The 27,283-nt window shown below is 49.3% G+C and overlaps 1 protein-coding gene across 2 annotated transcripts in view; it reads right to left on the bottom strand.

The window, feature by feature from the left end:
- The window catches only part of ANO7 (anoctamin 7), a 44,238-nt gene extending 25,533 nt beyond the window's left edge, over nucleotides 1-18,705 (bottom strand). Inside the window, exons 1-12 of one of the 2 annotated variants that reach the window (XM_040326753.1) lie at nucleotides 18,246-18,705; nucleotides 17,795-17,967; nucleotides 15,793-15,895; nucleotides 15,467-15,636; nucleotides 15,269-15,376; nucleotides 9,041-9,177; nucleotides 4,104-4,161; nucleotides 3,909-4,019; nucleotides 2,632-2,797; nucleotides 2,436-2,526; nucleotides 2,249-2,345; nucleotides 2,025-2,168 (exon numbers count right to left, since the gene is read on the bottom strand). In XM_040326753.1, the coding sequence (XP_040182687.1) occupies nucleotides 2,025-2,168; nucleotides 2,249-2,345; nucleotides 2,436-2,526; nucleotides 2,632-2,797; nucleotides 3,909-4,019; nucleotides 4,104-4,161; nucleotides 9,041-9,177; nucleotides 15,269-15,376; nucleotides 15,467-15,636; nucleotides 15,793-15,895; nucleotides 17,795-17,935 (1,326 nt within the window). In that variant the 5' untranslated portion in view covers nucleotides 17,936-17,967; nucleotides 18,246-18,705. The remainder of the gene's footprint in view (nucleotides 1-2,024; nucleotides 2,169-2,248; nucleotides 2,346-2,435; nucleotides 2,527-2,631; nucleotides 2,798-3,908; nucleotides 4,020-4,103; nucleotides 4,162-9,040; nucleotides 9,178-15,268; nucleotides 15,377-15,466; nucleotides 15,637-15,792; nucleotides 15,896-17,794; nucleotides 17,968-18,245) is intronic. The other variant, XM_040326754.1, reaches the window with a different exon arrangement.
- Nucleotides 18,706-27,283: the final 8,578 nt, after the last annotated feature.

Genomic DNA, 27,283 nt, shown 5'->3' on the forward strand with positions numbered 1-27,283 from the left:
TCAGAATAGGGGAGAAGGTCAGAATAGGGGAGAAGGTCAGAATAGGTGAGAAGGTCAGAATAGGGGAGAAGGTCAGAATAGGGGAGAAGGTCAGAATAGGGGAGAAGGTCAGAATAGGTGAGAAGGTCAGAATAGGGGAGAAGGTCAGGAGGTCAGAATAGGGGAGAAGGTCAGAATAGGGGAGAAGGTCAGAATAGGTGAGAAGGTCGGAATAGGGGAGGAGGTCAGAATAGGGGAGAAGGTCAGAATAGGGGAGAAGGTCAGAATAGGTGAGAAGGTCAGAATAGACACATTCAGGACAAGAAGAAACCACCTAGAAATATCTGGAGAAATCTAGAAGTAGAGCCAATGTTTTCTAAAGAGAACCCGTCTGAGTTCTCTGAACATTGTATGTTAACAACCCGAGCTGTGGATCCAGAAGGATTTCGGGTGGATAAATTCTCTTGCGTCACCTAAAAAACACTTTTGGAACTTTAACTTGTTGCCTGACAAATGTTGGCTTGGGTTGAACACAGTGGCGGTGCGTCCATAGAGGGTGCAGGAGCGCCCCCCCCCCCTCTCTCCTGCACCCGTCAATCTCCAATAGATTTATGCATTGCATTAATCTATTGTCGCCGCTGCCACCCCCCATTCAGGTGTCCGGCCCCTTGTCGGGCACAGGGCATCTGAATTACAGCTAAGTGCCAGGTGAGGGGGCACACTGGCAACATTTGATGGGGAAAACTGGCAGCAATTGATGGGGCAAACTGGCGGCAATTGATGGGGCAAACTGGCGGCAATTGATGGGGCAAACTGGCGGCAATTGATGGGCACAGTGGCGGCAATTGATGGGGCAAACTGGCGGAATCTAATGGGGCACACTGGCTGCAATTGATGGGTACAGTGGCGGCAATTGATGGGTACAGTGGCCGCAATTGATGGGGAGAACTGGCGGCAATTGATGGGGCAAACTGGTGGCAATTGATGGGGCAAACTGGCAGGAATTGATGGGGAAAAACTGGCGGCAATTGATGGGGCAAACTGGCAGGAATTGATGGGGCAAACTGGCGGCAATTGATGGGGCAAACTGGCGGCAATTGATGGGGTATACTGGCGGCAATTGATGGGGTAAACTGGCGGAAATTGATGGGGAAAACTGGCGGCAATTGATGGGGAAAACTGGCGGAAATTGATGGGGTAAACTGGCGGAAATTGATGGGGAAAACTGGCGGCAATTGATGGGGAAAACTGGCGGCAATTGATGGGGAAAACTGGCGGCAATTGATGGGTACAGTGGCGGCAATTGATGGGGCAAACTGGCGGCAATTGATGGGGCAAACTGGGGGCAAACTGGCAGCAATTAATGGGTACAGTGGCGGCAATTGATGGGGAAAACTGGCGGCAATTGATGGGGCAAACTGGCGGCAATTGATGGGGCAAACTGGCGGCAATTGATGGGGCAAACTGGGGCACACTGGCGGCAATTGATGGGGCAAACTGGGGCACACTGGCGGCAATTGATGGGGCAAACTGGCGGCAATTGATGGGGAAAACTGGCGGAAATTGATGGGGAAAACTGGGGCACACTGGCGGCAAATGATGGGGCAAAGTGGCGGCAATTGATGGGGCAAAGTGGCAGCAATTGATGGGGCACACTGGCGGCAATTGATGGGCACAGTGGTGGCAATTGATGGGGAAAACTGGCGGCATCTAATGGGGCACACTGGCGGCAATTGATGGTTACAGTGGTGGCAATTGATGGGCACAGTGGCGGCATTTGATGGGCACAGTGGCTGCATTTGATGGGCACAGTGGCTGCATTTGATGGGCACAGTGAGGCTACAATTTATGTATTTTTTTTCTTTGTTTGTGCCCCCCAAAAAATTTTGAGCACCAGCCGCCACTGGTTGAACAGCTCAGTCTGTCAAGACACAGATATAGACAGGACACTGTGCGCAAAGCCATGACTAGGGTGAAGGTGGTTCCTCTGAACCATGTGGGGGTCCTGCATCAAATCTTCACAATCATGGGGCATGGGGCCTCACCTCTTCCTCCTGGAAGTCCATGCAGTCCCAGTGATGGGCCAAGGTCGCATTCTTCCTCTTCCAATACTCCAGGAAACTGACCGCCCAGAAGGACATGAAGATGCTAAAGAAGACCGTTCCTGGGTGGTCAAACAGATACCCAACCTAGAAGATGCAATGTGGGGGGGTGAGCAGGCATCTGCCATGGGCGGCCATTCACAAGGTTGGGCCTCCACTCCACCCACCTTTGCCATGGGGCAGATCTCCGCGATGTACCAGGTCTTACAGGTGTCACACAGGGGGCACATCAGGAACTCCGTCCCGCTGTCACAGACTTGCTGCCTGCGGGTTACAATAAGAAATGTCCGTTACCTTTTCGCCTTCTCAGTGTGGCCAGAATCATACAAGACGTGGCGCGGCCCTCACACTCACGCGGCTGTATTACTCCCCATTGTCAGGAGGCCAGACACGAAGACACCGGTCCCAACAACGGCGGCCGGGAGCAGCCAGGCAGTGTAGAAACCTGGAGAGGAAAGGGCGGGGCTATAATAGATTGTACTGACTATGACATCACCAGATCGACTTCTTCAGGTACCGCCAATCATTAAAGGCCAGAGATGTTACTTACCCAGCCAGGCAAAGTATATAGCCACCTTTTCCCCAAAATACTCCCGTATGTGATCCAGCGGTTGATATTTGTACCACTGGGACCAACTCGCCCAGTACCGATAGAGGATCTGACGAGGGTTCAGGCTCTCCAGGGCCACCTCATACTCTGGCATTTCATAGGGCCCCTAGGAAGAACCAAAAACAGGGACAATCTATTACACAAGGCAGACTTGAATTATTATCATAGCACAGGCCATGCTTATCCACCCACCACTGGGATCCACCCACCACAGGGGCACACCCACCCACCACAGGATCCACCCACCACAGGATCGATCCACCCACCACAGGATCCACCCACCACTGGATTCACCCACCCACCACTAGGATTTCACCTACCACTGGGATCCACCCACCCACCACAGGATCCACCCACCCACCACTGGGATTTCACCCATCACTGGGATCCACCCACCACAGGGACACATCCACCCACCCACCACAGGATCCACCCACCACAGGATCGATCCACCCACCACAGGATCGACCCACCCACCACTGGGATCCACCCACCACTGGGATTTCACCCACCCACCACGGGGACACACCCACCACTGGGATCCACTCACCCACCGCAAAATTATTCCCTGAGGTGGGTGAAGATGCTTCCAGTGATAACGAGCTCTACATATTCCATATTCTGATCCACCCACCCACCACAGGATCCACCCACCACTGGGATCCACCCACCCACCACTGGGATCCACCCACCCACCACAGGATCCACCCACCACAGGGATCCACCCACCCACCACTGGGATTTCACCCACCACTGGGATCCACCCACCACAGGGACACACCCACCACAGGGACACAGCCACCCACCCACCACAGGATCGACCCACCCACCACAGGATCGACCCACCCACCGCAGGATCCACCCACCACTGGGATTTCACCCACCCACCACGGGGACACACCCACCACAGGATCAACCCACCACTGTAATCCACCCACCCACCACTGGGACCCACCGCAATATTATTCCCTGAGGTGGGTGAAGATGCTAACAGTGATAACGAGCTCTACATATTCCATATTCTGATCCACCCACCACTGGGACCCACCCACCACTGGGATTTCACCCCCCACGGGACCCATCCACCACTGGGATCCCCCCCCCCCCCCCGGATCCACCCACCACTGGACCCACCCACCACTGGGATTTGCCGAGAAGCAAACGTTGGTTGGGTTGGACGACGGTTGGGTCGGCTGTACCGGGACGTCGGCGCTCACCTCATGAGGGGGGAAGGCCGCGGTGTAGATTCCTTCCTTCAGCATCCGCTCGATCCCGACCTCCGCGTGTTTCCGCTTCCCGTACATCGAGCGCGACAGAACCTCGTACAACTGCGGGACGGCAGGTGGGAAATGTGAGGGAAAGTTTCAGAATGCGAAGCGAGAATCTCGTCATGCCGGAAAATCTCTACTTACAATGCGACTTCTCTGCGTGTTGGTGAAATACGTGGAATGGAAATCACTTCCCAGAAACCTAAAGGAACAAATTATTACCAATGTAAGGAACATTCTTCTCACTGATCACCAATGTAAGGGACATTCTTCTCACTGATCACCAATGTAAGGGACATTCTTCTCACTGATCACCAATGTAAGGAACATTCTTCTCACTGATCACCAATGTAAGGAACATTCTTCTCACTGATCACCAATGTAAGGGACATTCTTCTCACTGATCACCAATGTAAGGGACATTCTTCTCACTGATCACCAATGTAAGGGACATTCTTCCCACTGATCACCAATGTAAGGAACATTCTTCTCACTGATCACCAATGTAAGGAGCATTCTTCTCACTGATCACCAATGTAAGGGACATTCTTCTCACTGATCACCAATGTAAGGAACATTCTTCCCACTGATCACCAATGTAAGGGACATTCTTCTCACTGATCACCAATGTAAGGAACATTCTTCCCACTGATCACCATTGTAAGGGACATTCTTCCCACTGATCACCAATGTAAGGGACATTCTTCCCACTGATCACCAATGTAAGGAACATTCTTCTCACTGATCACCAATGTAAGGGACATTCTTCTCACTGATCACCAATGTAAGGAGCATTCTTCTCACTGATCACCAATGTAAGGGACATTCTTCTCACTGATCACCAATGTAAGGGACATTCTTCTCACTGATCACCAATGTAAGGGACATTCTTCCCACTGATCACCAATGTAAGGGACATTCTTCTCACTGATCACCAATGTAAGGGACATTCTTCCCACTGATCACCAATGTAAGGGACATACTTCCCACTGATCACCAATGTAAGGGACATTCTTCTCACTGATCACCAATGTAAGGGACATTCTTCTCACTGATCACCAATGTAAGGGACATTCTTCCCACTGATCACCAATGTAAGGGACATTCTTCCCACTGATCACCAATGTAAGGAACATTCTTCTCACTGATCACCAATGTAAGGGACATTCTTCTCACTGATCACCAATGTAAGGGACATTCTTCCCACTGATCACCAATGTAAGGGACATTCTTCCCACTGATCACCAATGTAAGGGACATTCTCCCCACTGATCACCAATGTAAGGAACATTCTTCTCACTGATCACCAATGTAAGGGACATTCTTCTCACTGATCACCAATGTAAGGGACATTCTTCTCACTGATCACCAATGTAAGGAACATTCTTCTCACTGATCACCAATGTAAGGAACATTCTTCTCACTGATCACCAATGTAAGGGACATTCTTCTCACTGATCACCAATGTAAGGGACATTCTTCCCACTGATCACCAATGTAAGGGACATTCTTCTCACTGATCACCAATGTAAGGAGCATTCTTCCCACTGATCACCAATGTAAGGGACATTCTTCTCACTGATCACCAATGTAAGGAACATTCTTCCCACTGATCACCAATGTAAGGGACATTCTTCTCACTGATCACCAATGTAAGGGACATTCTTCTCACTGATCACCAATGTAAGGGACATTCTTCTCACTGATCACCAATGTAAGGAACATTCTTCCCACTGATCACCAATGTAAGGGACATTCTTCTCACTGATCACCAATGTAAGGAACATTCTTCCCACTGATCACCAATGTAAGGAACATTCTTCCCACTGATCACCAATGTAAGGGACATTCTTCCCACTGATCACCAATGTAAGGGACATTCTTCCCTCTGATCACCAATGTAAGGGACATTCTTCCCACTGATCACCAATGTAAGGGACATTCTTCTCACTGATCACCAATGTAAGGGACATTCTTCTCACTGATCACCAATGTAAGGGACATTCTTCTCACTGATCACCAATGTAAGGAACATTCTTCCCACTGATCACCAATGTAAGGGACATTCTTCCCACTGATCACCAATGTAAGGGACATTCTTCTCACTGATCACCAATGTAAGGGACATTCTTCCCACTGATCACCAATGTAAGGGACATTCTTCTCACTGATCACCAATGTAAGGGACATTCTTCCCACTGATCACCAATGTAAGGGACATTCTTCTCACTGATCACCAATGTAAGGGACATTCTTCTCACTGATCACCAATGTAAGGGACATTCTTCCCACTGATCACCAATGTAAGGAACATTCTTCCCACTGATCACCAATGTAAGGGACATTCTTCCCACTGATCACCAATGTAAGGGACATTCTTCCCACTGATCACCAATGTAAGGAACATTCTTCCCACTGATCACCAATGTAAGGAACATTCTTCTCACTGATCACCAATGTAAGGAACATTCTTCTCACTGATCACCAATGTAAGGGACATTCTTCTCACTGATCACCAATGTAAGGGACATTCTTCCCACTGATCACCAATGTAAGGAACATTCTTCCCACTGATCACCAATGTAAGGGACATTCTTCCCACTGATCACCAATGTAAGGAACATTCTTCCCACTGATCACCAATGTAAGGGACATTCTTCTCACTGATCACCAATGTAAGGAACATTCTTCCCACTGATCACCAATGTAAGGGACATTCTTCCCACTGATCACCAATGTAAGGAACATTCTTCTCACTGATCACCAATGTAAGGGACATTCTTCTCACTGATCACCAATGTAAGGGACATTCTTCCCACTGATCACCAATGTAAGGAACATTCTTCTCACTGATCACCAATGTAAGGGACATTCTTCCCACTGATCACCAATGTAAGGGACATTCTTCCCACTGATCACCAATGTAAGGAACATTCTTCTCACTGATCACCAATGTAAGGGACATTCTTCTCACTGATCACCAATGTAAGGGACATTCTTCCCACTGATCACCAATGTAAGGGACATTCTTCCCACTGATCACCAATGTAAGGGACATTCTTCTCACTGATCACCAATGTAAGGGACATTCTTCCCACTGATCACCAATGTAAGGAACATTCTTCCCACTGATCACCAATGTAAGGGACATTCTTCTCACTGATCACCAATGTAAGGGACATTCTTCTCACTGATCACCAATGTAAGGGACATTCTTCTCACTGATCACCAATGTAAGGGACATTCTTCTCACTGATCACCAATGTAAGGGACATTCTTCTCACTGATCACCAATGTAAGGGACATTCTTCTCACTGATCACCAATGTAAGGAACATTCTTCTCACTGATCACCAATGTAAGGGACATTCTTCTCACTGATCACCAATGTAAGGAACATTCTTCCCACTGATCACCAATGTAAGGGACATTCTTCTCACTGATCACCAATATAAGGGACATTCTTCCCACTGATCACCAATGTAAGGGACATTCTTCCCACTGATCACCAATGTAAGGGACATTCTTCTCACTGATCACCAATGTAAGGGACATTCTTCTCACTGATCACCAATGTAAGGGACATTCTTCTCACTGATCACCAATGTAAGGGACATTCTTCTCACTGATCACCAATGTAAGGGACATTCTTCCCACTGATCACCAATGTAAGGGACATTCTTCTCACTGATCACCAATGTAAGGGACATTCTTCTCACTGATCACCAATGTAAGGGACATTCTTCTCACTGATCACCAATGTAAGGGACATTCTTCCCACTGATCACCAATGTAAGGGACATTCTTCCCACTGATCACCAATGTAAGGGACATTCTTCTCACTGATCACCAATGTAAGGGACATTCTTCCCACTGATCACCAATGTAAGGGACATTCTTCTCACTGATCACCAATGTAAGGGACATTCTTCTCACTGATCACCAATGTAAGGGACATTCTTCTCACTGATCACCAATGTAAGGGACATTCTTCTCACTGATCACCAATGTAAGGGACATTCTTCTCACTGATCACCAATGTAAGGGACATTCTTCTCACTGATCACCAATGTAAGGGACATTCTTCTCACTGATCACCAATGTAAGGGACATTCTTCTCACTGATCACCAATGTAAGGGACATTCTTCTCACTGATCACCAATGTAAGGGACATTCTTCTCACTGATCACCAATGTAAGGGACATTCTTCTCACTGATCACCAATGTAAGGGACATTCTTCTCACTGATCACCAATGTAAGGAACATTCTTCCCACTGATCACCAATGTAAGGGACATTCTTCTCACTGATCACCAATGTAAGGGACATTCTTCCCACTGATCACCAATGTAAGGGACATTCTTCTCACTGATCACCAATGTAAGGGACATTCTTCTCACTGATCACCAATGTAAGGGACATTCTTCTCACTGATCACCAATGTAAGGGACATTCTTCCCACTGATCACCAATGTAAGGGACATTCTTCCCACTGATCACCAATGTAAGGGACATTCTTCTCACTGATCACCAATGTAAGGGACATTCTTCCCACTGATCACCAATGTAAGGGACATTCTTCTCACTGATCACCAATGTAAGGGACATTCTTCTCACTGATCACCAATGTAAGGGACATTCTTCTCACTGATCACCAATGTAAGGGACATTCTTCTCACTGATCACCAATGTAAGGGACATTCTTCTCACTGATCACCAATGTAAGGGACATTCTTCTCACTGATCACCAATGTAAGGGACATTCTTCTCACTGATCACCAATGTAAGGGACATTCTTCTCACTGATCACCAATGTAAGGGACATTCTTCTCACTGATCACCAATGTAAGGGACATTCTTCTCACTGATCACCAATGTAAGGGACATTCTTCTCACTGATCACCAATGTAAGGGACATTCTTCTCACTGATCACCAATGTAAGGAACATTCTTCCCACTGATCACCAATGTAAGGGACATTCTTCTCACTGATCACCAATGTAAGGGACATTCTTCCCACTGATCACCAATGTAAGGGACATTCTTCTCACTGATCACCAATGTAAGGGACATTCTCTTACCTCTGCAGTTTGGATCGGCGGAAGGCGCAGGTGTAGTAGTCCAGCGGCTTGTTGGGGACGTACTGGTACATGGGGTTGGGGAGGTGAAGTCTCTGCAGGAAGCGATCCGAGGCGTTGCTGTCCGGATTGGGCTGAGCCTGCGGGAAATAACAAAGGTGAGTCTCTCTGTCTATGAGGAGGGATTATTTCCTGTAACAGCCAGAACCGGGGAATACCATACTCGCCTCTCAAAGTTAGCGTATAGGAGATACGCTACGCCCGCCTAAAGATACACAATTGTATCTGAATCCGGGACAGAAAGTTCTCTTTCCGTGTGATGAATATACAATGTAATCATTCACCGACCTATTATAAAGGATGATGAAGATTTTTTTTAAAGAATTGAAAATATAAAACGACGCGCCGGATTCAATCAATGGGGTCGCCGGTCACAGAAGAAACGGGCATCAGAATATACAAGGAAAAGATGTTCATCCCGATAGGAAGAAATGATCCCAAAGATCGAGAAGCCGGAGGATCGGCCAGAAGAGATCGGCTGGGACTGGGATGGAGGTCCCTAAAAATAGAGAAGATAATAAATACAAATAAGAGATTGTATCCAAATGGTGTCTATTATATATAGAGAGAAATAATTTGTTACAGTAACAGTTTATATGATAATGAAGGTTATCTATGTACCTGATTATATGAGATCCGCAACACACCCAATAATGTCCTCTGTCGCACAGTCCTCTGTCGCACAGTCCTCTGTCGCACAGTCCTCTGTCGCACAGTCCTCTGTACACACACACACATAGGGCCAGATTCACGAAGGAGATACGCCGTCGTATCTCTGAGTCTGAGGCATCGTATCTTGGCGTCTGATTCAAACAATCAGAAACGCCAGAATTTCTCTAAGATACGACCAGTGTAAGTCTCCTACGCCGTCGGATCTTAACTGCATATTTATGCTGGCCGCTAGGGGCGTGTACTCCGATTTACGCCTAGAAATATGTAAATCAGCTACATGCGCCTTTTCACGAACGTACGCCCGGCCGTCACAGTACAGATACGCCTTTTACGTTAGGCTTTTCCCGGTGTAAAGTTACCCCTGCTATATGAGGCGCAGCCAATGATAAGTATGGACGTCGGGCCAGTGTCGAATTTTCCGTTGATTACGTCGTTTGCGTAAGTCGTTCACGAATAGGGCTGTGCGTTATTTACATTCACGTCGAAAGCATTGGCTTCTTGCGGGTTAATTTGGAGCATGCGCACTGGGATACTTTCACGGACGGCGCATGCGCCGTTCGTAAAAAGCATCATTTACGTGTGGTCACAACAAATTGACTTAAAACACGCCCACACGTTCCACATTTGAATTAGGCGGGCTTACTCAAAGTTGCGGAGGCGTAACGTAAATAGGATACGTTACGCCCACCCACAAATACGCCATTCTACGTGAATCTGGGCCATAATCATCATTGGATTGAATTATGTTAAGGAACAAAACAAATATATATCAATATAGTAAAATTTTCTGTTTAGCCCCCATTCACACCAAGGCGTTTTGTTGCCTGTAGTGTGATGCCGCAGCAGCCCCGAGACGCTGGAGGGATGAAAACACATTGCCCTCTATGGAGATGGTTCACATCTCTACGCCGAACGCCGTACGCCTGAAAAAAAGTCCCGGTCCTTTTTTTCAGGCGGCTTTCGGCGTTCGGCATAGGAGATGGGAACCATCTCCATAGAGGGGGCAAGGCTGCATTCACAATCGCGGCGGCAAATCGCGGTACAAAACGCCGCAATTTGTCGCCGCAATTCGCGGGACAAAACGCCGCGATTTTGTACGCCTAGGTGTGAATGCAGCCTTAGTATTTGTTCATAGAGAGGAGAAAATAAACAAATACGTTTAAATAACTAAATCCAAACCAGGGAGTATCCGAGGATCGAGGGGAGGGTTTAGGAAACGTAAAAGCTATATCTATAGAAATCCACTAGAGGGCGGTGTTGCATAATATCATTAGAGCCGGTAATATTAGACATGGCCTCTTACTTGACAGGATCGACCTTCCATCATCCTTCATTATCATATAAACTGTTACTGTAACAAATTATCTCTCTCTATATAATAGATACCATTGGGATACAATCTCTTATTTGTATTTATTATCTTCTCTATTTTTAGGGACCTCCATCCCAGTCCCAGCCGATCTCTTCTGGCCGATCCTCCGGCTTCTCGATCTTTGGGATCATTTCTTCCTATCGGGATGAACACCTTTTCCTTGTATATTCTGATGCCCGTTTCTTCTGTGACCGGCGACCCCAGTGATTGGACCCGGGGGGGCGTTTTATATTTTCAATTCTACATTCATGGAATGAACTTTCTGTATTTTTACACTTCGAGGAACTAGTTGTCCTTCACTGTACCCCCTGAAGGAGATTCCCCCGAAACGCGTCGGGTGTAAAGAAGGTTCTTCATGTATTTTCTTCTATGGTGACAGTCATTGGAACTGTATATTTGGAATACTATCAGTGCCTTAAAAGTCCCCCCAGGGGACCCCCCCTTTTTCTTTTCTCTGTGTTTTCTCTCACCACACCGACGACCCGCCCACATCTCAGCAGCGCTCCGCCCTATGACGGATTACCCAATCGTGTATCAGAAGAACGCCATAGCAATGACCTGAGAGGACGGGGGTTGGGATTCAAAATGGGGGGGGCGGCTCTCTGTTGGCGGGGGGTACCATCAGGGGGCCCCCGGAGTAATCTGAGAAATGTAGAAAGGATGAGGGCGCCACGCAACCAGTGTGAGTCTAGAAGGTTTTTTTATTGTAGAGAAAAGGCCAACACGTTTCGGGGGATCAGAACTCCCCCTTCATCAGGACCAGAGAAACAAATAACCTAAAGCAACAATAAAAATCCAACACGTTTCGGACCTAAAGATTTACCCGTTTATCAAGTCTAGGGATACACATTACATCAAGTAACAATAATATCCAACACGTTTCAAGGAATCAGAACTCCCCTTCATCAGGACCAGAGAAACAACATAAATAAACAAGTTTCGGGGGTTAAGAACTCCCCCTTCATCAGGACCAGAGAAACAACAAAAGAACAAGAAAAATCCAACACGTTTCAGGATCAGAACTCCCCCTTCATCAGGGCCATTGAACCAACATAAAAACACAGGAAACCCCAACACGTTTCGGGATCAGAACTCCCCCTTCATCAGGACCAGGGAAACAAATAACCTAGAGCAACAAGAAAAATCCAACACGTTTCGGACCTAAAGATTTACCCCTTTATCAAGTCTAGGGATACACATTACATCAAGTAACAACAATATCCAACACGTTTCAAGGGATCAGAACTCCCCTTAATCAGGGCCAGAGAAACAACAAAAGAACAAGAAAAATGCAACACGTTTCAAGGGATCAGAACTCCCCCTTCATCAGGGCCATTGAACCAACATAAAAACACAAGAAAACCCAACACGTTTTCGGGATCAGAACTCCCTCTTCATCAGGGCCAGAGAAACAACAAAAGAACAAGAAAAAATCCAACACGTTTCGAGGGATCAGAATTCCCCCTTCATCAGGACCAGGGAAACAAATAACCTAAAGCAACAAGAAAAATCCAACACGTTTCAGGCTTAAAGAACTCCCCCTTTATCAAGGCTAGTGATACATTTTACATAAAGTAACAAGAATATCCAAAATGTTTCAGGGAATCAGAATTCTCCCTTCATCAGGGCCGGAGAAAAAACATAACGTAACAAGAAAAACCCAACAGGTTTCGGGGGCGCAGAATTCTCCCTTCATCAGGGCCGGAGAAAAAACATAACGTAACAAGAAAAAGCCAACAAGTTTCGGGGGCGCAGAATTCTCCCTTCATCAGGGAAAGAAAAACAAATAACATAAACAAACAAAAAAAATCCAGCATGTTTCGGGGGCGTAGAACTCTCCCTTCATCAGGGCCAAAGAAACAACACAAAATTCAACACGTTTCGGGCTCTCCGAACACCCCTTTCATCAAGACTAGGGAAACAAATAAAATAGTAACAAGAAAATCGAACACATTTCAGGCTCTCAGACGTCCCTCTTTATCAGGGCCAGAGAAAAAATAATATAAACAAGAACGATCCAACACATTTCGAGGGCTCAGAACTCCCCTTCATCAGGGCCAGGGAAACAACATAAAGTAACAAGAAAAACCCAACAAGTTTCAGGGGAGCAGAATTCTCCCTTCATCAGGGCCAGAAAAACAAATAACATAAACGAACAAGAAAAACCCAACAAGTTTCGGGGAGCAGAATTCTTCCTTCATCAGGGCCAAAGAAACAACATAAAATGTAGCACGTTTCGGGCTCTCCGAACTCCCCCTTCATCAAGACTAGGGAAACAATACAGTAACAAGAAAATCAAACACATTTCAGGCTCTCAGACGTCCCTCTTTATCAGAGCCAGGGAAAAAATAACATAAAGTAACAAGAAAAATCCAACACATTTCGAGGGCTCAGAACTCCCCTTCATCAGGGCCAGGGAAACAACATAAAGTAACAAGAAAAGCCCAGCAAGTTTCGGGGGCGCAGAATTCTCCCTTCATCAGGAACAAAAAAAAAAAAAAAATGACTTAAACAAGAAAAAAAAAAAGTTTCAGGGAGCAGAATTCTCCCTTCATCAGGGCCAAAGAAACAACATAAAATGTAACACGTTTCGGGCTCTCCGAACTCCCCCTTCATCAAGACTAGGGAAACAATACAGTAACAAGAAAATCAAACACATTTCGAGGGCTCAGAACTACCCTTCATCAGGGCCAGGGAAACAACATAAAGTATCAAGAAAAGCCCAGCAGGTTTCGGGGGCGCAGAATTCACCCTTCATCAGGAACAAAAAAACAAATAACATAAACGAACAAGAAAAAACCAACACGTTTCGGGGGCTTAGAATTCTCCGTTCATCAGGGCCAAAGAAACAACATAAAATGTAACACATTTCGGGCTTGCCGAACTCCCCCTTCATCAGGACTAGGGAAACAAATAATACAGTAACAAGAAAATCTAACACATTTCAGGGTCTCAGACGTCCCTCTTTATCAGGGCCAGGGAAAAAAATAACATAAAGTAACAAGAAAAATCCAACACATTTCAAGGATTTAGAACTACCCTTCATCAAGGCCAGGGAAACAACATAAAGTAACAAGAAAAACACAACAAGTTTCGGGGATGCAGAATTCTCTCTTTATCCAGAACAAAAAACAAATAATATAAAACGAACAAGAAAAACCCAACAAGTTTCGGGGGCTTAGAACTCTCCCTTCATCAGGGCCAAAGAAACAACATAAAATTTAACACGTTTCGGGCTCTCCGAACTCCCCCTTCATCAGGACTAGGGAAACAATACAGTAACAAGAAAATCAAACACATTTCAGGCTCTCAGACGTCCCTCTTTATTAGGGCCAGGGAAAAAATAACAAAGTAACAAGAACAATCCAACACATTTCGAGGGTTTAGAACTCCCCTTCATCAGGGCCAGGGGAACAACATAAAGTAACAAGAAAAACCCAGCAAGTTTCGGGGGCGCAGAATTCTCCCTTCATCAGGAACAAAAAAAAACAAATAACATAAACAAGAAAAAAACAGAAAGTTTCGGGGAGCAGAATTCTCCCTTCATCAGGGACAGAATAACAAATAACATAGTAACAAGAAAAACCCAACACATTTCCAGGGCTCAGAACTCCCCTTCATCAGGGCCAGGGAAACAACATAAAGTAAAAAAAAACCCAGCAAGTTTCGGGGAGCAGAATTCTCCCTTCATCAGGGACAGAATAACAAATAACATAAAGTAACAAGAAAAATCCAACACTGTGCTGTCATATTGTCGTATACCAAATTTTGTATTTATCACATATTATTTGTCTTCCCTTCTATTCAGTTCCTTTATGTTATCTGCTTTCCTGGCCCTGATGAAGACTCCGAAACGCGTTGGACTTTCTCTCATCTTGTACAATGAAACCTTCTGGCCTCATACCAGTTCTAATTCTTTTAAGAAATTACATTTTATGAAAGTTGTCCCCGGGGTGCAGCATAAAAAAGTAGAAAAGTGCCGACACTGCGATCCTCCCCCGCCGCGCTTAGCACGGTATTGATTATTCAGAATGTCACCGGCGCGTTTTTACTGCTTTATGAAGCGCCCCTCTGCGCTCACCCTGACCACCCGGGTTTATTGCGGCCCGTGAGAGGGCAGACCAGACCTGTAGCGGCGCCCGTATGCACAGCTCCTCCGCGTAGTACACCAAGAGGTCCCAGGGGGCGCTGAGCTTCAGGTAGTGGATGGATCTTCGCTCGCTCAGGGTCTGCTCCTGCCGGGGGGGACAGAGAGACGGACATTAGGGGTCGGGACATTACAAGAGGAGTGTGTGGGGGGGGGGAACCCCGGGCAGCGCTCTCACCTTCTCCAACAGAAGCCCCGCCTTCAGCAGGTTGCGGTGAAAACGCCTTCGGTGATTTTCATTGGCCTCTCTCCTCCTCGCTCGGCGCTGCTGCTCTCGTTCCGCCTGGGCCGACGTCTTCATCTTGTGCTTCTTGGATTGAAGCTTCTCCTCCCAAACCAGAACAAAATCTGCGACAGAGGACAGTGATATTTTCAGGGGGGGTAATAAAGAAATAATTTCATTAGCAAACGTTCTGCATCACACTCGTGAACTTGTGAACCCCTCCCCCCTCCTTGCAGTGCACCCCCCCCCCCCCAACAAATATAAAGTGACACAGATCTTACCGATGGGGGTTTTGCCATCATTGAAGGTGTTTTGCGGGAGTTCCGTCCTGTACAGATCGGTACATGGGATGTATACGGGATCGTCATCGTAGTCCTCCTCGTACTGTACAAAAAGAGCGCAACGTCAGAAAGAGGTCAGTTGGTTAGGTGGGGGATGGTTAGATAAGGGCTGGCTAGCCTTGGTTGGTTTGCCCGGTTTGGTTAACTAATGGTTGGTTAGCTGAGGGTTTGTTAGCTAAGCGTTGGCTGGCCTTGGTTGGTTAGTTCAGGGTTGGCTGGCTTTGGTTGGTTAGCTGAGGGCTTGTTAGCTGAGGGTTGGCTGGCCTTGGTTGGTTACCTGAGGGTTGGTTTGCACCGTTTGGTTATCTGAGGGTTTGTTAGCTGAAGGTTTGTTAGCTGGGGGCTGGTTAGTTGAGAGTTGGTTGGCCTTTTTTGGTTAGCTGAGGGTTGCTTGGCTGAGGGTTTTTTTTAGCTGAGGGCTGGTTGGCCTTGGTTGGTTAACTGAGGGTTGCTTAGCTGAGGGTTACTTAGCTGTGGGTTGGTTGGCCTTGGTTGGTTAACTGAGGGTTGGTTAGCTGAGGGTTTGTTAGCTAAGGGTTGGTAAGCTGAGGGTTGGTTTGCCCTGTTTGGTTAGCTGACAGTTGGCTAGCTGAGTGTTGGTTGGTCTTGGTTGGCTAGCTGAGTGTTGTTTGGTCTTGGTTTCTTAGCTGAGGGTTGCTTGGCTGTCGGTTGGTTTTCCCTGGTTGGTTAGCTGAGTTTTGGTTTTCCCTGGTTGGTTAGCTGTGGGTTGGTTAGCTGAGGGTTGGTTGGCCTTAGCTGGTTAGCTGTAGGTTTGTTTTCCCTGGTTGGTTAGCTGAGGGTTGGTTGGCCTTGGTTGGTTAGCTGAGGGTTGGTTTTCCCTGGTTGGTGAGCTGAGGGTTGGTTAGCTGAGGGTTGCTTAGCTGTCGGTTGGTTGGCCTTGGTTGGTTAGCCAAGGGTTGGTTTTCCCTGGTTGGTTAGCTGAGGGTTGGTTTTCCCTGGTTGGTTAGCTGTGGGTTAGTTTTCCCTGGTTGGTTAGTTGAGGGTTGCTTAGCTGTGGGTTGGTTAGCTGAGGGTTGGTTGGCCTTGGTTGGTTAGCTGAGGGTTGGTTTTCCCTGGTTGGTGAGCTGAGGGTTGGTTAGCTGAGGGTTGCTTAGCTGTCGGTTGGTTGGCCTTGGTTGGTTAGCCAAGGGTTGGTTTTCCCTGGTTGGTTAGCTGAGGGTTGCTTAGCTGTGGGTTGGTTAGCTGAGGGTTGGTTGGCCTTGGTTGGTTAGCTGGGGGTTGGTTTTCCCTGGTTGGTTAGCTGTGGGTTGGTTAGCTGAGGGTTGGTTTGCCCTGGTTGGTTAGCTGAGGGTTGGTTTGCCCTGGTTGGTTAGCTTAGGGTTAATTTGCCCTGGTTGGTTAGCTGAGGGTTGGTTTTCCCTGGTTGGTTAGCTGTGGGTTAGTTTTCCCTGGTTGGTTAGCTGAGGGTTGCTTAGCTGTGGGTTGGTTAGCTGAGGGTTGGTTTGCCCTGATTGGTTAGCTTAGGGTTAATTTGCCCTGGTTGGTTAGCTGAGGGTTGGTTTTCCCTGGTTGGTTAGCTGTGGGTTAGTTTTCCCTGGTTGGTTAGCTGAGGGTTGCTTAGCTGAGGGTTGGTTGGCCTTGGTTGGTTAGCTGTGGGTTGGTTAGCTGAGGGTTGGTTTGCCCTGGTTGGTTAGCTGTGGGTTGGTTAGCTGAGGGTTGGTTTGCCCTGGTTGGTTAGCTGAGGGTTGATTTGCCCTGGTTGGTTAGCCGTGGGTTGGTTAATCTGGGCATTACTGGCACAAAACATGGGATTAAATGAAAAAGGAACCTGAATATCGTCACAGATTACTCAAATTCTAGTGACACAATTCCTCCCAGCAATCAGATCGGGTGAATGGAGGGGGACAGTCACAGAGAGGTGGTTCCCCCGGGGGGGGGGGACGATCGATTCAGCGACATACAGAAATAAAACGGTTCTCACATAGTCATCAGCGCTGCCTCCATTGGGCAAAGTCCCTGGAGAGTCTCCGAGAAGTTCGGCCCCATCTCTGTCCAGATCCACGAAGGAACTCGCGTCCAGATCCGACCAATCCGACAGCTTCCTCCGGAACATCCTGGCCATTATACATGCCCTGGGCGGGGTACCAACGGGCACTGGGGGGGACAAAGATCAGCAGAGGAGGGTGATATATACAGGGGGGACAGAGGAGAGTGATGGAGGAGTGATAGAGGAGGGTGATGGGGGGGGGGGCGACAGATGAGGGTGGTGGGGAGGGGTAATGATGATGGGGGGGGGTTATGATGATGGGGGGGTTACAGATGAGGGTGGTGGGGGGGTGATGATGATGGGGGGGTGATGGAGTAAAGTGAGACAAGGTGACCGGTCAGTGTGGGGTGTCATTGGGTGTCCCCCCTCTTTTGTAGCCCCTTACCTGCTCTCTGTAGATGGTGGTATTTGTGTGCCGCCCCCTCTGCAGTCTTGCCCCCGGAGGGAAGGGGTTGCAGGCTGCACACGGATTGCAGGGGACGGTTGCAGTCTCCTCTCCTCTCCTCCCTCCTCTACATTACAGCATCAGTCAGGCCGGGGAGGGGCGGCTGCACAGAGGATGCTGAGATCTGCACCGTCTGTATACAGCTATCCGTATACCGCCCTCAATCAATACCACCCCCCCCCTCTAAATCTCACCCCTGGGGCCCCTCACACTTCAATAAAGGAGCAGCCACCAACCGCTGGAGGGCCACAAACCAGAGGCATGGTGGGAGTTGTAGTTCCTCCCGCACTGTAGATTGATGATGGGAACTTTGCACTGGGATTACAGGGCAGGAAGTGAGCCGTGTGCAGAAAAATGTCTTCCCCCCCCCATTACCAGATCTTCATCTCATGGATGGACCAAGCAGAATCCTCTCCATGACACCCACAACGTCCGGACGTCGCTATTGGCTCCGGACTCTAACCCAAAACGGCCAATCGCGCGGATGCAAATCGGTACGAAAAAGCGTGCAGACGTTGGTCAAGAAATGTCATCGTTATTTAGGTGAACATCAGAATGTGAAAGATGTGAGAGCCGAGCTCCAGGTACCCAACAATGTCCCCCCCACCAGGGCCAGGACGGGGGGGGGGCAAGAGGGGAGGCTGCCCTGGGCACTGGCTCCAGGTACCCAACAAGGACAATGTCCCCCCCACCAGGGCCAGGACAGGGGGAGGGCAGGAGGGACGGCTGCCCTGGGCACTGGCTCCAGGTACCCAACAAGGACAATGTCCCCCCCCCACCAGGGCCAGGACAGGGGGAGGGCAGGAGGGGCGGCTGCCCTGGGCACTGGCTCCAGGTACCCAACAAGGACAATGTCCCCCCACCAGGGCCAGGACAGGGGGGCAGGAGGGGGCGGCTGCCCTGGGCACTGGCTCCAGGTACCCAACAAGGACAATGTCCCCCCCACCAGGGCCAGGACAGGGGGAGGGCAGGAGGGTCGGCTGCCCTGGGCACTGGCTCTAGGTACCCAACAAGGACAATGTCCCCCCCACCAGGGCCAGGACAGGGGGGGGCAGGAGGAGCGGCTGCCCTGGGCACTGTCTCCAGGTACCCAACAACGACAATGTCCCCCCCACCAGGGCCAGGACAGGGAGGGGGCAGGAGGGGAGGCTGCCCTGGGCACTGTGGTATCATGTGAGGTGGAGGGGGCACCACAGGGAGATCAGGGGGGGGGGGATTTGTGATTAGAAGAATTCAGGTGGTGGCAGGGGTAAGAATTGTGATTTGTGTTGGGGGGGGGGGGGGGTTTATAATAAGAGGAGGGATTTGTGTTATAAAAGTAAAACAATAGAGGGGAAATATTTTATACAGGGGGAGGGGGGGGGGATTGTGCTAGGAGGGGAAATTTGTGCTGGATTGTGGTATTATGGGGGATTGGGGGAGGGGATTATGTGCTAAACCCCCCCCCCCCTTCAGCACAAAATCCCCTCCCCCAATCCCCCATAATACCACAGTGGGGGGGGGGGGATTTGAGGGGTAGAGGATTTGTGCTATGAGGGGGAAATCTTTTTTGAGGGGGGGGGGGATTCATGCCGGGTAGAGAGAGGATCTGAGCCGGAGAGGATGGTGGGGTAAAGATTTGGGCTGGGATGGGAGGTTTCAGCAGGGGGGGGGCAGATTTACACTGGGAGGAGGGGGAATTTATACTTAGGGAGTGAGCGATTTGGGGGGGGGGGGGGATTTTTCGCTGACACATAACGCTCATACATCTTGAGGAAAGGGGGGGAGCAATTTGGCATGTTCGCCCTGGGCTCTAGATGACCTTGTCCCGGCACTGCCCCCCACCCCCATAGCCCTCCCCCCGCGCGCGAACGACTGCGCTTGGTCACACATGTAGGTATGAGCCAACCCGTAGTCCAGGAAGCAGATGGTGACCCTGGACTTTTTAAAAAAAAATCTGACTCGGTGTGCGAGTGTTGTCTCCCAACACAAAGCAAAAATTCCCGCTAATGGGGTGTGCAGTACCGCATTTGGCCTGAGGTGTGGGGGCGCCGGTGACACTCAAAACGGTCCGAAAAAAAAGTCTTAAATCGCTCGAAAATACGCCAACCCTTTCCAAGGTCAACCGAGCTGACCCCGGGCTCTCCGGCGCCCCCCTCCCACCTCTGGCTACATGTGGTATTGCATGCCATTGGAGTCAATGCGGAACAAATTATTTTTGTTTCCATTGACTTCTATGGGGAAACTCGCTTTGATATGCAAGTGCTTTGGATTACAAGCGTTCTCCTGGACCGGATTATCCTCGTAATCCGAGGTTCCGATGTACCTGGAAGGGTTACACTGACTCAAGGGGAGTCCTACGACAGGTATATCCGATGACAGGTCCACTTTATAGGAGATATGAAGACCAGCACTGGGGTCCCTAGACGCCATACACGATGTCAGCGACTCCGGCGGCGGAATGGTTGTCGGAATGGTTGTCGGTGGCAGGTGTTCTCTCCTGGGATCTTCTGCCCTCCTCAGAGATTTGCAGAGAACAAAAACATCCAGAGATGGAAAGTTCTGCAGCCAGAGACTCCTTGTTAACCTCTCATTATTCTATACATGTTTGTTTCGTTCTGAATTGAAATTTGGGCGAAACTTTCGTTTTTCAGAGATTCGGATGTAACCGAATCTCCGTGAACAAGGCTTCTGACGAAGCGCGTTAGCCTTTACCGTGATTACACATGGTCATATTGGAATAAAGACTATCAAGACTTCATTTCCAGAAGTGCCGGCTCCTTTATGCTTTTATTTCGTTGTTTCCGTCTGGGATGCTGAAAGGACGTCCCGAGCGCCTGCACTTCCCCCGCACTGCACACATTTCGTAATGAATTTAAATAAATCCGAAATAATGAAACACAATTTTGTCCGAAATTCAAAAACAAATTTGAAATATAAATATATTGCCGATTTCCTGTGGTCAAGGATCTCCCAGTGGTCATCTGTGGTCAAAGCTCTGCCAGTGGTCAACAATTTGCCAGTGGTTACCTGTGGTCAAGAATCTCCCGGTGGTTGCCTGTGGTGAAGGATTTCCCAGTGGGCATCAGTGGTCAATGATCTCTTGGTGGGCACCTGTGGTTAAGGATCTTCCAGTGGTCATCTGTGGTCAAGGATCTTCCAGTGGTCATCTGTGGTCAAGGATCTTCCAGTGGTCACCTGTGGTCAATGATCTGCTGGTGATCACCTGTTTGTCAAGATCTTTCGGTGGACACCTGTGGGCAAGGATCTGCTGGTGGTCACCTGTGGTCAAGGATCTGCCAGTGGTCACCTGTGGTCAAGGATCTGCCAGTGGTCACCTGTGGTCAAGGATCTGCTGGTGGCTACCTATGGTCAAGATCTCCCAGTGGTCACCTGTGGTCAAGGATCTGCTGGTGGTCACCTGTGGTCAAGGATCTGCTGGTGGTCACCTGTGGTCAAGGATCTGCTGGTGGTCACCTGTGGTCAAGGATCTGCATGTGGTCACCTGTGGTCAAGGATCTGCTGGTGGTCACCTGTGGTCAAGATCTGCTGGTGGTCATCTGTGGTCAAGGAGCTGCTGGTGGTCACCTGTGGTCAAGGAGCTGCTGGTGGTCACCTGTGGTCAGGGATCTGCTGGTGGTCACCTGTGGTCAAGGAGCTGCTGGTAGCTACCTGTGGTCAAGGAGCTGCTGGTGGTCACCTGTGGTCAAGGAGCTGCTGGTGGTCACCTGTGGTCAAGGAGCTGCTGGTGGTCACCTGTGGTCAAGGAGCTGCTGGTAGCTATCTGTGGTCAAGATCTCCCAGTGGTCACCTGTGGTGAAGGATCTCCCAGTGGTCAAGGATCTGCTGATAGTTACCTGTGGTCAAGGATTTTCCGGTGGTTACCTGAAGTCAAAGATCTCCCAGTGGTGACCTATGGTCAAGGATCTCACGGTGGACACCTGTGGTACAGCACCAAAATCTTTCAAGATCTGGCACCGCCACCCCAGAAAAGTGTCCTTGTGGTACACATGGTGCCCCCATTATCAGTTGAGCATCACTGGATATATGCCTGGGTACTAATACCCTCTTGTATGAATGTGTGACTGGGTACTGATACCCTCTTGTGTGGATGTGTGCCTGGGTACTGATACCCTCTTGTGTGGATGTGTGCCTGGGTACTAATACCCTCTTGTATGGATGTGTGCCTGGGTACTGATACCCTCTTGTGTGGATGTGTGCCCGGGTACTGATACCCTCTTGCGTGGATGTGTGCCCGGGTACTGATACCCTCTTGCGTGGATGTGTGCCCGGGTACTGATACCCTCTTGTGTGGATGTGTGCCCGGGTACTGATACCCTCTTGCGTGGATGTGTGCCCGGGTACTGATACCCTCTTGCGTGGATGTGTGCCCGGGTACTGATACCCTCTTGCGTGGATGTGTGCCCGGGTACTGATACCCTCTTGCGTGGATGTGTGCCCAGGTACCGATACCCTCTTGCATGGATGTATGCCCGGGTACTGATACCCTCTTGCATGGATGTGTGCCTGGGTACTGATACCATCTTGCATGGATGTGTGCCTGGGTACTAATACCCTCTTGTGTGGATGTGTGCCTGGGTACTGATACCCTCTTGTGTGCCCGGGTACTGATACCCTCTTGTGTGGATGTGTGCCCGGGTACTGATACACTCTTGTGTGGATGTGTGCCCGGGTACTAATACCCTCTTGTGTGGATGTGTGCCTGGGTACTAATACCCTCTTGTGTGGATGTGTGCCTGGGTACTGATACCCTCTTGTGTGCCCGGGTACTGATACCCTCTTGTGTGGATGTGTGCCCGGGTACTGATACCCTCTTGTATGGATGTGTGCCCGGGTACTGATACCCTCTTGTATGGATGTGTGCCCGGGTACTGATACCCTCTTGTATGGATGTGTGCCTGGGTACTGATACCCTCCTGTGTGGATGTGTGCCCTGGTACTGATACCCTCGTGTGGATGTGTGCCCGGGGACTGATACCCTCTTGTATGGATGTGTGCCCGGGTACTGATACCCTCCTGTGGGTGCTAGGTAGACGTACCCAATAAAGTGTCCTTGGGTTGTCTATATGAAGGGATCTGCTTTGCAGAGTTCCCCTTTACCACCACACATCCCTGTCCTCCGTTCCACGTGCCCACGGAATGCCCGCGCCGCCCTCCCCATTGTTCTGTGCCCCGGGACAAAACGTGGAATTCTAGTAAACAATAACAGCCTCATAGTTCTCACCGCCGTCATCTCACTGACTGACTGACACATTGACTAACCGACCTGTTCAGCGACAACCGGAGCGGGTGACTCCGCCGCCCACATTCCTCACCCCGATGACTCGCCGTCAGAGTGCTGCTCCACCACGTGCCGCGCACCGCCGTCCGCTCCGCACGCCTGCAAACGCCAAACCGGTACGGCCGCATTTTATTTCTCTTTTCATTCTGGAATTTTCTGTCACCGATCCAAATATTTTGTTTTCCCGCGGCGAGCGCGTCTGCGAACCGACAAAATCTCCCAGAACCACGCCAATGCCTTCGGCAACTTTATTGAGTTTAAAGTGGAACTCCAGACAATTTTGGAGAGGGTAAGGGGAGTCGGTGGCTGCATTAGTTTCCCTTTTTCACCTTAAATTTTCTCCCGGTGATCCCGCCATTAACACACTTCCTGTCCTCAGGTGACAATGCACACCGCACTGCGTCCAGTGTTAGGACGGCGGCGCCCTGGGCTAAAACACAGGACTCCACCCCCTCTCTCGCTGCTAATACAGGTCCTAAATGGGAGTACCACCCTGCCAGCTCTGGGATGCCCATTCTCCATCCACCGTGCTTCAGCTGCCCATAGTTGGCATGGAGGGTGCACCGCGCATGCGCAGTCATTCCCTTGCTTTCTAGCAGTTGGGGGTGGATGGAAAGAGGGGAGAGGGAAGAAGAGAGGGAAGAAGAGAGGGAAGAAGAGAGGGAAGAAGAGGAAGGAAGAAGAAGAAGGAAGAAGAAGAAGGAAGAAGAAGAAGGAAGAAGAGAGGAGAAGAGAGGAGAAGAGAGGAGAAGAGAGGAGAAGAGAGGAGAAGAGGGAAGAAGAGAGGGAAGAAGAGAGGGAAGAAGAGAGGAGAAGAGGGGAGAAGAGGGAAGAAGAGGGAAGAAGAGGGAAGAAGAGGGAAGAAGAGGGAAGAAGAGAGGAGAAGAGGGAAGAAGAGAGGAGAAGAGAGGAGAAGAGGGAAGAAGAGGGAAGAAGAGAGGAGAAGAGGGAAGAAGAGGGAAGAAGAGAGGAGAAGAGAGGAGAAGAGGGAAGAAGAGGGAAGAAGAGAGGAGAAGAGAGGAGAAGAGAGGAGAAGAGAGGAGAAGAGAGGAGAAGAGAGGAGAAGAGAGGAGAAGAGAGGAGAAGAGAGGAGAAGAGAGGAGAAGAAGAGAGGAGAAGAGGGAAGAAGAGAGGAGAAGAGGGAAGAAGAGAGGAGAAGAGGGAAGAAGAGAGGAGAAGAGGGAAGAAGAGAGGAGAAGAGGGAAGAAGAGAGGAGAAGAGGGAAGAAGAGAGGAGAAGAGGGAAGAAGAGAGGAGAAGAGGGAAGAAGAGAGGAGAAGAGGGAAGAAGAGAGGAGAAGAGAGGAGAAGAGGGAAGAAGAGGGAAGAAGAGGGAAGAAGAGGGAAGAAGAGAGGAGAAGAGGGAAGAAGAGGGAAGAAGAGGGAAGAAGAGGGAAGAAGAGGGAAGAAGAGGGAAGAAGAGGGGAGAAGAGAGGAGAAGAGGGAAGAAGAGAGGGAAGAAGAGAGGGAAGAAGAGAGGGAAGAAGAGAGGAGAAGAGAGGAGAAGAGGGGAGAAGAGGGAAGAAGAGGGAAGAAGAGGGAAGAAGAGGGAAGAAGAGGGAAGAAGAGAGGAGAAGAGGGAAGAAGAGAGGAGAAGAGGGAAGAAGAGAGGAGAAGAGGGAAGAAGAGAGGAGAAGAGGGAAGAAGAGAGGAGAAGAGAGGAGAAGAGAGGAGAAGAGAGGAGAAGAGAGGAGAAGAGGGAAGAAGAGAGGAGAAGAGGGAAGAAGAGAGGAGAAGAGGGAAGAAGAGAGGAGAAGAGGGAAGAAGAGAGGAGAAGAGAGGAGAAGAGGGAAGAAGAGAGGAGAAGAGGGAAGAAGAGGGAAGAAGAGGGAAGAAGAGGGAAGAAGAGGGAAGAAGAGGGAAGAAGAGAGGAGAAGAGAGGAGAAGAGGGAAGAAGAGGGAAGAAGAGGGGAGAAGAGAGGAGAAGAGGGAAGAAGAGGGAAGAAGAGGGAAGAAGAGGGAAGAAGAGGGAAGAAGAGGGAAGAAGAGAGGAGAAGAGGGAAGAAGAGAGGAGAAGAGGGAAGAAGAGGGAAGAAGAGAGGAGAAGAGGGAAGAAGAGGGGAGAAGAGGGGAGAAGAGAGGAGAAGAGAGGAGAAGAGAGGAGAAGAGAGGAGAAGAGGGAAGAAGAGAGGAGAAGAGGGAAGAAGAGAGGAGAAGAGGGAAGAAGAGGGAAGAAGAGGGAAGAAGAGGGAAGAAGAGAGGAGAAGAGAGGAGAGGAGAAGAGAGGAGAAGAGGTAAGAAGAGAGGAGAAGAGAGGAGAAGAGAGGAGAAGAGGTAAGAAGAGAGGAGAAGAGAGGAGAAGAGAGGAGAAGAGAGGAGAAGAGGTAAGAAGAGAGGAGAAGAGAGGAGAAGAGGTAAGAAGAGAGGAGAAGAGAGGAGAAGAGGGGAGAAGAGGGGAGAAGAGGGAAGAAGAGGGAAGAAGAGAGGAGAAGAGGGAAGAAGGAAGAAGAGAGGAGAAGAGGGAAGAAGGAAGAAGAGAGGAGAAGAGGGAAGAAGAGAAAGAAGAGGAAGAAGAAAAAAGAGAGAGAAGAAGTAAGAGAGAGGAGAGAGAGAGAGAGAGAGAGAGAGAGAGAGAGAGAGAGAGAGAGAGAAGAATAGAGAAGAGAGAGAAGAGAAGAAAAGAAGAGAGGAGAGAGAGAAGAGAAGTGAGGAGAGAGAAGAGAAAGAAGAGAGGACAGAAGAGAGAGAAGAGAGGAGAGAAGAGAGAGAAGAGAGGAGAGAAGAGAGGGAAGAGAAGAGAGGAGAGGAGAGAAGAGGAGAGAGAAGAAGAGAAGAGAAGAGAGGCAAGAGGAGAGAAGAGAGGGATGAGGAGAGAAGAGAGGGAAGAGGAGAGAAGAGAGGGATGAGGAGAGAAGAGAGGGAAGAGGGGAGATAGAGGAGAGGAGAAGAGAGAGGAGCGAGAAGAAAGAGAGAAGAGAGAGAAGAGAGGAGAGAAGAGAATCTTTGGTTTATGATGATCCGTCTACTGGTAGCAGTCTCCAGATTCTAAAGAGAAGCCTCGGGGGGGGGGGGGGGTAACCCTTCGAAACGCGTCAGGCAGCAGCAGTGGTTCGCAGTCCTCTCTTTAGGTCCCGGAGACTGCTTCCAGTAGACGGATCATCATAAGCTTTATAAATGCTGGACTTTGAATGGATGTAGAGAAGAGAAGACTGCAGATAAACAGGTACAACTGATATAGGAGGATTCGTTTCACCTCTCTGGGGATATGGAGGGCTTACACCCACTTTAAAAGATGTCCGAGTCCCCGCAGAGTTGATTCCACTCACTTCCTGTCACGGTGACCACACAGGAAGAAGATTCCCAGGCAGTCACTAAAACTTAACAAAGAATAAGAATCAGAGGGAGGCGAGACTTTGTCTCCATAAACGTCTCTGATGTCATCGGTCGGTGGGATTACGTTTCTGACTCATCGGGTTTATCTCGTATTTTTGGCGGCTCCGCGTGCCGGTGACGATATCAATGCGGCGCTCCGACACGGGACCTTATCGGCTTCTCCCCAAAACACAACTCAGGAATTCCAATTAACATTCTTTCTTTTTTACAGACTCCATTGTGAGAGATAATTGCCGCTGTAATTATGTGATTCCTTGCGAGGGATCCGCCACGTGACGCCGCGCCATAAATTGGCCTCCCGGGAGTCACCCCGGCTCACTCGCCTCTCTTCCAGGTCACAGAAGTCTCGTTCCTCCGAGGAAAGCC

This window comes from Rana temporaria, chromosome 10 (assembly GCF_905171775.1).
Source record: "Rana temporaria chromosome 10, aRanTem1.1, whole genome shotgun sequence".
In the NCBI taxonomy this organism is placed as follows: Eukaryota; Metazoa; Chordata; class Amphibia; order Anura; family Ranidae; genus Rana; species Rana temporaria.